This window comes from Pleurodeles waltl, chromosome 11 (assembly GCF_031143425.1).
Source record: "Pleurodeles waltl isolate 20211129_DDA chromosome 11, aPleWal1.hap1.20221129, whole genome shotgun sequence".
NCBI classification, from domain to species: Eukaryota; Metazoa; Chordata; class Amphibia; order Caudata; family Salamandridae; genus Pleurodeles; species Pleurodeles waltl.
In genome coordinates this window covers 17,819,286-17,831,294 of record NC_090450.1, presented here as the reverse complement: position 1 = coordinate 17,831,294, position 12,009 = coordinate 17,819,286, and the positions used below count along the sequence as shown (strand labels likewise).

Below are 12,009 nucleotides of genomic sequence, written 5' to 3'. Positions count from 1 at the left end.
ATATGTTTGTGAAGAATAATATGCATGAACACTCTTATTGTGGCAATTTTACAGATGCTTCTCCAGAATATTCAATCTGAAGATTATCACAGCTATACCTAGAGAGTTCTTTTGCTGGTGTTGTGAAGACTAGACATGTTGCGGACAAACTGATAATTCTGATGGCTATGCCAATTCTGTACCAAGTCCAATCACAACACAACTAACAGGTCACATGTAATAAGGATTTTACTGTGGATTCAGATTTAGGTAGAAGGGTACTACGGTCAAAAAGGAACTGATACTCCATCTGCTTTTTCATTGTTGATATTTGTATAGTCAAGATCATCTGGACAATATTTTTGCTGTGTTACAGAGGATGACTCTCATCCACCAAATTATTATTTAGGTGCTTCATTCAACAATTAATATTTTTAAATACTTGGAAGTTAAATATGAAATCAACAAACAAGAACTATTTAACCCATTGCATGCGGGTGTCGGCCATTGGCCGACGCCCGCACTACCTCCCTGGTGCGGGTCACGACCATCCCGCACCCCCCTCCCACCCCTCTGTGACACACTTTCCCCAGCTTAGCAGCGAGAGAAGCAGGTAAGCGCTCTCTCCCTACTCTGGTGGGGAAAGAAAGGCCAAAACGGCCTCCCAAGATGCCAGGGAGGCATCCATGGAAAGGCGAGAGTCTCTCCTTTCCATCGATGCCTTCCTGGCACCGTTTCTTGGCCATGGATCGCAGCACGGCTGCAATCCATGGCCAGGAAACGCCCCTAGGCACCAGGGATCTTCTTTGGGGGGGGTCAGCCCCCGTGTAAATGGGCCGGCCCCCCAGTGGGGGTATATATTGACAAAAAAATATGTTGGTGATGTTTTGGGGGGCGATCGCGCCCCCCAGATTTAAAAAAAAAACATATTTTTTTGTAAAAAAAAAAAAAAAATGGCAGGGTCTGCCCTCCGACCACGGGCAGACCCCTGGGGCAATAATTAGTTGTAGTTTTCCCTGGGGGTGCGATCGGGCTCCCCCAGGGAATATTTAAAAAACAAAATAGAAAATGTTGGTGGTCAGTCCTTAGGCTGACCCCCTATGGGGCCTTTTTTTTTTTTTTAATACATGTGGCTTTGCCAAGGGAAAGCACACATATATGAGAAAAAAAAGTGATGTAGAGAGTCAGTCTCTTTCTCTCTCCCTATATATATACATATCTATATCATCATATATATATATATATATATATATATATATAAGTCCACACTTCACCCAAATATTTAGAGAATACTCGGACACCTTCGCGTTGTGTGAAGGCATTCGCTTAGTAAAGACATATGGATCACGCATTGGTGTTCGAGTATTCTCCAAATATTTGGAGGAAGTGTGGACTTATATATGTGGTTGCTGGAACCACACTTGGACCGCCCCGCAATTGAGCCTTGGGATTCCGGCAGTCTTGGGTGGTGTTTTATATATATATATATATATATATATATACTGTATATATATATATATATATATATATATATATATATATATATATATATATATATGGAAACCGCACATATATAAAAGATATATATATATATATATATATATATATATATATTTTTTTTTTATCTGTCTTTTGTCTAGTGGCAGTTTTGATGACATAAAGTAGCGCAGATGGTTTATTGTCCTGCTGCAAAGGATATGCATTTATATGTATTTAGCTGACTGTCGCACTGGGTGCCACCAGTGCTAAAGGCTGTGATGATGGGTATGTGGTAAGGTGAAGTAATACTATTTTTTTGTTTTTTCCAGTGTCTTCAGAGAATCTGCTGAATTGGGGAAGAAGCGAAGGTAAGGTGACAACATTTCCTATTGGACACATACCCAGGAGCAATTTTGTGACTCTATCTGCCTTCTACGTAGGCTAGTACTCTAGAGGGACAGTTTAGCCAGTAGCAGAGATGGCGTCTCGTTGGATGACTGCTGCTCAAGCCCTAACACGGGTTATAGAGGACAGCTCTGATGTAGGATCAGAGACTGAGACAGCAGATACTGAGACAGCATCAGAGGGAGAGGACAGTGGGGTAGAATTTGTGAGTGATTTCAGGTCGGCGGAGTCCCATCTGACGACACCTCTTCCAGTGATTCTGAAGGAGAGGATGACGATGGCCGTGCTGTCCCTTCGCAAGCACAGTCTGTGCAGCGGGACAACTTCGGGTTAGTCGAACCCAGAGAGCAGGTCCATGCGGCCACAAGCACAGAGAGAGTGCTCTCTTGGCAGCCCCCCTGTTTAGTTCAGCCCCAAATTCCACCTTTTACTGGTGACACTGGATGTAAAGTCGATACAGCTAACTTTTTGCCAGTCGACTACGTCCATCTATTTTTGGATGTTGACTTCCTTCAGGAAATTGTGTAGCCAACAAATTTGCGTGCAGACCAATTTCTGAGGGAGCGTGGAGGCACCCTAGGGCCCCGTTCTAGGGCACGCCAATGGACCCCAACTTCGCTGGCGGAGTTGAAGATATTTTTGGGCCTTACGCTCAAAATGGGGTTAGTGCAGAAACCCACCTTGCAGTCCTACTGGACGACTCGCACGGTTTGGGTAACCCCCATCTTCGCTCCATACATGAGCAGAGATCGTTTTTTGCTACTGCAGCGCATGCTGCATTTCAGTGACAATGCTGCTGCATTGCCCCGGGACCATCCAGACCATGACAGGTTGTTCAAAATTCGGCCTGTCGTGGCACATTTGTCTGCCAGGTTTCCAGAGATCTATACTCCTGGAAAGATTATAGCAGTCGATGAGTCCTTGATCCTGTACAAAGGACGGCTGCCTTTCAGACAGTACATTGCGAGCAAAAGAGCTCGCTATGGCATAAAGCTGTACATGCTGTGTGAGAGCTCTGCTGGCTATATGTACAGCTTGAGAGTGTATACAGGGAAGGACTCTACCCTAAACCCTGTAGGTTGCCCTCCCGCGTTAGGGGTCACAGGTATGATTGTATGGGAACTTGTCTAGCCACTTCTTCACAAAGGTTATAACCTTTATGTGGACAATTTATATGCAGGAGTAGAGCTGTTCAGTGAGCTCTACAAAGCTGGCACTGTGGCCTGCGGTACAGTTCATTGTAACCGCAAAGGATTCCCGCAGGAGCTTGTTTGCAAGAAGTTCCAGAAATCCCAGAGTACTGCATTGCGTTCTAACAAACTGCTCGCAGTCAAGTTCTTAGATAGGCGTGATGTATACGTGCTCACTACTATTCATGATGAGAGCACTTCTCCCATTACGGTTTGGGGTCAGATGGCCGAAGTCCACAAGCCCATCTGTATACTTGATTACAATAAGTACATGGGCGGAGTGGACAAGAACGACCAGGTTCTTCAACCATACAATGCGTGTCGTAAAACTCGCACTACGTACAAGAAACTGTTTACCCACCTGATTCAGATGGCAACATATAATGCTTATGTTGTTTACCGTCAGACAACCACAGGAAGACTCATGACTTTCCTTGACTTCCGGTTGTCTGTAATTGAAAGCCTCACTGCTGTTACAGAAGCAGCAGCAGCCTCCACCTCTTATGTTCTGGAGGATGTGGCAAGGCTGCAGGAGCGACACTTTGCTGATTGCATTCCTAAAACACCCAAAAAGGATCGTCCATGTCGTCGCTGTAAAGTGTGCTGGAAGCATGGAAAGCGGCAGGAGAGTTGGTATTACTGTCCCCAGTGTCCATCACAACCAGGCCTCTGTATCCCTACTTGCTTTACGTTGTATCATACTAAAGCAAAGTTCTGGGAAATCGACTGAGGTTGAGCTGCCGTTGGGTAATCCTTTCAGTGGCAGTGCATGGATACCGAACGTCCATGGGCCACTGCTTCGTTAGGCAAGGAGCCACAGAATTTTACTTCATCATGGACTTCCTTTTGGACTGCTTGAGAGCTAAATCCACCGTCAGAACGTGGTCAGTGTTCTGTTCAATTAACATGCATTATATTCCCCCTACTGCATATACTAGTGGACAGAACATATGCCACATTGTCATGGAGTACCCTTTCTTCACCAGCATGTCTACCTTACTTTCAACGGTTTCTCTCAGTTCGAGGAATCACTTTGTACGGCATACTTGGAAACCCCCAACTTGCATCCACAAACTAGTATAGGTTCACTTGGCAATTATACAGGATTAGCCAGTACTCTGATGAGAACAGAGACATGAATGGGTAAGGAAAGCTTATGGTAGGTGTGCCTTCACAGTGTTATTGCACAGGTAGAAGGCAGATAGTAAAGGTAGTACAGATGTACATCATCTACACCTATGGATTCAAACCCATTGGTGCCATCCCAGCACTGAAGGAGAATGACTTGTATAGGTCAGTGTTTGACCTGCTTTTCATGTTCATCCTCCATCAGAACTTCGTAGATGTTCATTTTGCTGTAGAAGTGCATTACAGTCACATCACTGCACATAATGTTGGCTGGGACATATGCTACGTTCTCATGGACTCCCCTATGTACCAAACACTACCCTTTTTCATAGCCTATGACCTTCTCTTTAGGTAACATCATGAGAAATCCCCAGCATGTCTCCCTTAGTTTCAAAGGTAGATATGCTCACTCAGTTTGAGGAATCGCTTTGTACGGCATACTCGGACACCTCCAACTTGCATCCACAGACTGGAAGGAGTTGGATTTAGCACAGAAAGTGCGTTAAAGGCAAATGAAAAACATGTCTTCCTGAGCCTCAGGTGGCTGTCACAGGAGTTATTAGTAAAGGTTTGTTACGCATGCATTTGGTAATGTTAAGGAAGGAGGCAGTTACTTGACAGGTGGTAAAATGTAGTCAAACTTATTCCGTTCTGTGGCGTGTGCATGTGATGGGCCCTTGTCTGGCAGCGGTAAGTTAATGTGAGTGCAGTGATTGGACCCGTGGCTGGAGATATGAAAGGGTTGTTTGTTGTGTGTGAATGGCATGTGAATGGACCATAAAGAGTTTGGTGCCTGGACGCGGCTTTATGATCCACCTTCAGAAGGCTTGGTTTCAATATTCAGATACTTTGATAAGTATTCATGCTTTGAAACCATAATTTCTGGAGGTGCTAAAACCAACCAGTGTGAGTGGTGGGTTAACTTTTACAAACTAGTACCAGGGGAGTCCAAGGGTTCAGGACCTGCGTGGCTCTCACCAGTTTTCCTTCACCCAGAATCCCCTTGAAATCACAAACTGTGCTTAAAAAACACATTTGCCTTGCGTTCCAATGAGCAGAAGTCCAGGGATCTGCAGGGAGCCCCAAGTTCCACTAAGTCTCCAGCGAAAAACTGCCTCACTTTAGTGAGTGGGCAAGTGACCACAACAGGGAAGTACCCAAAACGGATTGTGGAGACATTAAAATTACCTACCACAAAACAGCCTCATTTTTTAAGACAGTCACCTAAGTATTTGGTCCTGGGCTCTGCAGCCATATAGGAAACCTACAAAATGCAGACATTTCTGAAAACTAGACACCCAAAGCAGCCCACGTAAATGTGGCGTTTTTGGATTTAACAAAGTTTTCTTACCCAGAATACCCTGCAAAAGTGAAACGTTGATTAAAACCACTATTTTTCCTTTCTTTTTTATCACAGAAACTACAGGAATGTGCAGGGATCCTCAAAATTCATACCACCCAGTGTTTCCCCACTTGTCCTGATAAAAACACAACCCCGCTTGTGTGCCTGCGCCTAGTGCCTGCTACAGGAATGGATCACTCCAGGGTTAACAGTAGCCCTCATGCAAGGACTACCATTGACCCTTGTGTGATCCATTCCTGTCGCGGGCGCTAGGCCTACCCACACAAGTGAGGTATCATTTTTGTCGGGAGACTTGGGGGAGCGCTGGGTGGAAGGAAATTTGTGGCTCCTCTCAGATTCCAGAACTTTCTATCACCGAAATGTGAGGAAAATGTGTTTTTTTAGCCACATTTTGAGGTTTGCAAAGGATTCTGGGTAATAGAACCTGGTCAGAGCCCCACAAGTCACCCCATCTTGGATTCCCCTAGGTCTCTAGTTTTCAAACATGCACAGGTTTGGTAGGTTTCCCTAGGTGCCGGCTGAGCTAGAGGTCAAAATCTACAGGTAGGCACTTTGCAAAAACACCTCTGTTTTCTGTCAAAAAATGGGATGTGTCCACGTTGTGTTTTGGGGCATTTCCTGTTGCAGGCGCTAGGCCTACCCATTTTTATCGGGAGACTTGGGGGAACATAGAATAGCAAAACAAGTGTTATTGCCCCTTGTCTTTCTCTACATTTTTTCCTTCCAAATATAAGAGAGTGTGTAAAAAAGACGTCTATTTGAGAAATGCCCTGCAATTCACATGCTAGTATGGGCACCCAGGAATTCAGAGATGTGCAAATAACCACTGCTCCTCAACACCTTATCTTGAGCCCATTTTGGAAATACAAAGGTTTTCTTGATACCTGTTTTTCACTCTTCATATTTCAGCAAATGAATTGCTGTATACCCAGTATAGAATGAAAACCAACTGCAGGGTGCAGCTCATTTATTGGCTCTGGGTACCTAGGGTTCTTGATGAACCTACAAGCCCTATATATCCCCGCAACCAGAAGAGTCCAGCAGACATAACGGTATATTGCTTTAAAAAATCTGACATCGCATGAAAAAGTTACAGAGTAAAACATAAAGAAAAATGGCTGTTGTTTTCAGCTCAATTTCAATTTTTTTTTTTTTTATTTCAGTTGTTATTTTCTGTAGGAAAACCTTGTAGGATCTACACAAATGAACCTTTGCTGCATTCAGAATTGTGTTTATTTTTCAAAAATAGTTAGCTTTTCGGGATCCAGCATTGGTTTCACACCCATTTCTGTCACTAACTGGAAGGAGGCTGAAAACACAAAAAAATTGTAAAAATGGTGTATGTCTCAGGAAAATGCCAAAATTATGTTGAAAAATGTGGTTTTCTGATTCAAGTCTGCCTTTTCCTGAAAGCTGGGAAGCTGGTGATTTTAGCACCACAACCCCTTTGTTGATGCCATTTTCAGGGGAAAAACCACAAGTCTTCTTGGGCAGCCCTTTTTCAAATTTTTTTGAAAAAAACAAACTTTTTGCTCTATTTTGGCTAATTTCTTAATCTCCTCCAGGGTAAACCACAACCTCTGGGTACCTTTAGAATCCATGGGATGTTGGAAAGAAAGGACACAAATTTGGCATCGATAGCTTACGTGGACAAAAAGTTATGAAGGCCTAAGCGCGAACTACCCCAAATAGCCAAAAAAGGGCTTGTGATGATTAGACGTGTTGCTGACAAACTGATAATTCTGATGGCTATGCCATTTTTGTACCAAGTCGAATCACAACACAACTAACAGATCACATGTAATAAGGATTTTACTGTGGATTCAGATTTAGGTGGAAGGATACTACGGTCAAAAAGCAATCTGCTCTTTCATTGTCTGTTGATATTTACATAGTCAAGATCATCTGGACAGTATTTTTGTTGTGTTACAGAGGATGACTCTCATCCTCCAAATTATTATTTAGGTGCTTCATTCAACAATTCATATTTTTAAATACTTGGAAGTAAAATATGAAATCAACAAACAAGAAATATTTAAGATCTGACTTTCAAACGAAGTGGGTGGTGAAATTAAAGAAACAGAAGAAAGGGAAAGGCAAAATGGAAGACACTTGATAACAATACTTGTGTTTGTGTGCAGCAATTAAAATGAGCAACAAAAAGTTTGAACAAAAAAAGATACCTGCAGTTGAAGTTGGTGTGCTTGTAGTTTCTGATGTTTCCGTGGGGGTTACCATAGAAGTAGGTTTTGTTGTTTCTTGCGATAAGACAAAAAACACACTACATTTATACAGTGAATAAGCTGAAGCAGTAATGTGAACTGCTATCAGTGATGGTTAAAACACTTAGGCCCAGATTCTGAAACTTGTCAACCAACCCAGCACAGCTGCCAAACGTTTATTTCCCTGTATTCCATCTGAAGAGTGACCCAGCTTGTAGTAAGTGAATCCTCAAGCTGGAGTGTAACAGACAAATGTTATTTCTGCTAAATGGTCAATTCCCAGGGGCCACGTAATTTGTGCTACATACCATTTGCAACTAATGAGTCGTTCATAAAAAATTATTTTTTGGTGAATTCAGATTTAAGAGCAAGCAGTCTTCAGTCTCAAAACAACAAATCCTTCATATGAGTACTCAGGGCCTGACTAACAAAGGTAAACGTACACTTTTGTGAAAGTTTTATGTTTCTTTCCAATTCATAGAATAATTTTTCTAGTAAGCTCTTTATGAGCACCTATCTTTTTATGTGCAGATCTCTCCACTATTGTGGAGTCTCCGCAGGCATAAAGATACTACTCCTAAAATGCCTTTGTGAAATGGAAAAAAATCAGACACTTATACGAAAGTGTACCATTACGTCTGTAAACAAGGGATTCAGTGTTCATTTATATTTGTATACCCATAGTCCTGTGGATTGCATAATTGCCTTTTTACATTGGATGCCCCACATCTACCAAGTAAAGAATCAGGCTCTTGGTTTGAAAAGTACATGTGTTTAAGCATTCAAAAGTAAAATATAAAACAGAAATCGAGATAGAATTAAAAGATTAAAAATAAATAGAAAGAATGATTGAAATGAAAAGAAAGGCTAAAGAAAGGAGAAATAAAAGGCACAAAATAAAATAAACTGTGCTTGTGAGTGACACTGAAAAACAGAAACATGAACCAAAGAGGATACCTGCAGTTGAAGATAATGTGCTTGTACTTTGAGATGTCCCTGTGGTTACCATGGTAGTAGGTTTTGTCGTTTCTTGTTACAAGAGAAAAAACAAAACACATTACTACAGAGAATGATCTAATGCAGTAATCCAAATTTGAGATCAGTGATTTTTACAACACGGGGTGCTTAATGTTTGCCCTGACTATGAGTTTCTCAATATAATTGATATAATTGTCCCTCTTCCAAAATTCTTTTTATTGTGCGCTCCTACTCATTCGGACTGGTTAAATTATTGGAAAATATGTTTGTGGAGAATAACATGCATGAACACTCTTAGTGTGGCAATTTACATATGCTTCTCCACAATATTCAATCTGAAGACTATTACAGCTATACCTAGTGAGTTCTATTGCTGGTGTTGTTATGACTAGACATGTTGCCGACAAACTGATAATTCTTATGGCTATGCCAATTCTGTACCAAGTCCAATCACAACACAACTAACAGGTCACATGTAATAAGGATTTTAATGTGGATTCAGATTTAGGTGAAAGAATACTACGATCAAAAAGAAACCGATGCTCCATCTGCTCTTTCATTGTCTGTTGATATTTGCTTAGTCAAGATCATCTGGACAGTATTTTTGCTGAGTTACAGAGGATGAATTTCATCCACCAAATTACTATTTAGGTGCTTCATTCAACAATTAATATTTTTAAATACTTGGAAGTAAAATATGAAATCAACAAAGAAGAAATATTTAAGATATGACTTTCAAACAAAGTGGGTGGTGAAATGAAAAAAACAGGAGAAAGGGAAAGGCAAAATGGAAGACACTTGATAAAAATACTTGTGTTTGTGTGCAGCAATTAAAATGAGCAACAACATTTTTTAACAAAAACAGATACCTGCAGTTGAAGTTGGGGTGCTGGTAGTTTCTGATTTTCCCGTGGTGGTTACCATGGAAGTAGGTTTTGTTGTTTCTTGTTTTTTTTTATTTTTTTAACATATTTTTATTAAATTTTCAATAAAATCAAACATTTCGATGCATCCATTTAGCAGCAGTGATAGGATGTTTACAGTTACAATAGTTTGCTGGGCGCTTATTTATTAGATTTAACAAACAACCAATAACTTTCGTACACCGCTAGATCCGCGCTTTTATGTCTGTACTTACAGGCATTGCTAGTTCACGCATTTGATACTATCTTTCGTGCGGAGGTTTCGATGCCTGCAAGAGTTCTAGTTCAGGGCGAACCCTAAGATGGACGGGAGAGAGCGGGGGCGGGGGAAGGGGCAACTTAACTTCTGAAGACCCTGAGTTTACTAGTTGGGGACGATGGGCTGTGTGTATTAATTGGCTAGTGTGTATTTGGGGGTGCAGTGTATTTATATCTGTGCTTAGGCACCATTGGCAGGTGTGTGCGCTACTCATGATTACTGTGGTATTGCAACCGGGGTGAAACCTACAATTGTCTATGTTATCGCGTCTGACTGCTATTCAGGGAGGTTTTTCGTCATTCTTTGTTTCTAGTTTGGAGACCAATGTGCCCCAGGTTTCACAGCCCGAGTGTCGAGGACCACCTCGCGCCAGTTTCGTTAGTACCTGATATTCAGCACGTGTCCAGCGAAGCGTAAGAGCGAGCCAAGCTCCATGGTCAGGGGCCTTAGAGGCCTTCCAGTTCATGGCTATTAGTCTTTTGTACATTGCATAAGCCAGGTCTACGAATCTGTGCATAAATTTGCTCCTTTTTGTTCTGGTCCTGAGGCCAAGTAGACAGGATTTGGGGTTCGCGTCCAAGCCCAGGCCAGTCATTTCCGACAGTGCAGTGGTCAGCGCGGTCCACTCCCCCCTTACCTGCGGGCACTCCCAGACCATATGATAAAACTGTGCTGCTGGGGTTTTACATCTAGGGCAAGTTGGGTCCGATCCAGGGATCATACGTTTAATTCTGGCTGGCGCTAAATAAGTCTGATGTAAGTAATTAAATTGTGTGTATCGGAATCTGGGGTTCCTTGAGACCTCGCGTGTGTGGCTCAGGGCTTTTGACCATTCTGTCTCTGTGATCGGGTCAGGCAGTACGGCATTCCACCTTTCTCGGGCTTTCTGCAGATTAGACTCCGGGGGCTTATTTAGTAGTTTGTATGTATTTGAGACTACTTTTTCACGTGTGTCGTAGCTCAGCATATGGTGTAGGTTTATTGAGATGTCTGGCTCAGCGTCCCCGGGCCCCCATGTACCTCTAATTGCATGACATATAGCGTGGTATGTCAGAAATTGCCCTGGGCTGATCTCTGTGAGGGCCTGTATATCTTCGAAGGACATTAGTTTTCCTTCCTCGAAGCATTCTCCTACCGTGCTTATGCCCGCTTCTATCCAGGTTGCGGATAGGTGAGAACCAGTTGTCACCCATCCAGGGATTCGTTCTAGTGGTATGAGAGGTGAGTAGGGAATTTTTTTGGCATCTTTTTGAATATACTTCTTCCAGTATGCATGTGCTGCTGCCATCAATGGGTTTGCGCATGTGCTTTTAGTTTGCTTGCTCGAGAGCCACTCAAGCAGGGGGACTCCCCGGAGTCGGGTTACCAGCCAGGCAGCTTCCGCCGACCCCGAGTTATGAATCCAATTTGAGATCCACTGCAGCTGTGCTGCCGCAGAGTAGAGCTCAAAGTTAGGGGCTCCCAGTCCACCCGCCGCCACTGGGTGATATAGTGTGTTGAGTGCGACTCGCCTTCTGCCATCACCCCATACCAGCTGCACCAATGCAGAATTTAAACTGTTGAAGAAACTTTTAGGAATTATGATCGGCAGGGCAGCGAAGTGATATAGCAGCCTGGGCAGCACTAGCATGTTGGCTATGGCAACTTTTCCCAATGGTGAGAGCGGTAATTTATTCCAGAAACGCAATGAGCTCTTTATAGATGTCACCGCTCTCCCCAGGTTGCCATCCCTGAGGTCTTCAGCACTGTGATAGACGTTAACCCCGAGATATTTGAATGTGTCGAAGCACCATTTTAATGGGCCTGGTGAAGTGTTCTCTCGTCTCGCTGGGGACCGGCCAACCAGTGGGAATATACAGGATTTCCCCCAATTAACTATCAAGCCCGATATCTCTCCAAACTCGCGTAGCAATGACATCACCAGGGGCAGTGCCTCCCCAACACTGCGTATATAGATCAAAGCATCATCTGCATACAATGATATGACGTGGGATGTGCCGTTCCTTACCACCCCCCATTCTTCTGTTTTTGCACGGACACGCGCGGCCAGTGGTTCCATCGCCAGGGCGAACAACAGGGGGGA

The 12,009-nt window shown here is 43.0% G+C and overlaps 1 protein-coding gene across 1 annotated transcript in view; it reads right to left on the bottom strand.

Moving 5' to 3' along the window:
* Positions 1-7,995: 7,995 nt before the first annotated feature.
* Positions 7,996-12,009, bottom strand: part of LOC138265049 (hepatitis A virus cellular receptor 1-like) — a 59,308-nt gene continuing 55,294 nt past the window's right edge. The window contains exons 5-6 of the mRNA XM_069212597.1: positions 8,724-8,795; positions 7,996-8,000 (exon numbers count right to left, since the gene is read on the bottom strand). Coding sequence (XP_069068698.1) covers positions 7,996-8,000; positions 8,724-8,795 — 77 coding nt within the window. The remainder of the gene's footprint in view (positions 8,001-8,723; positions 8,796-12,009) is intronic.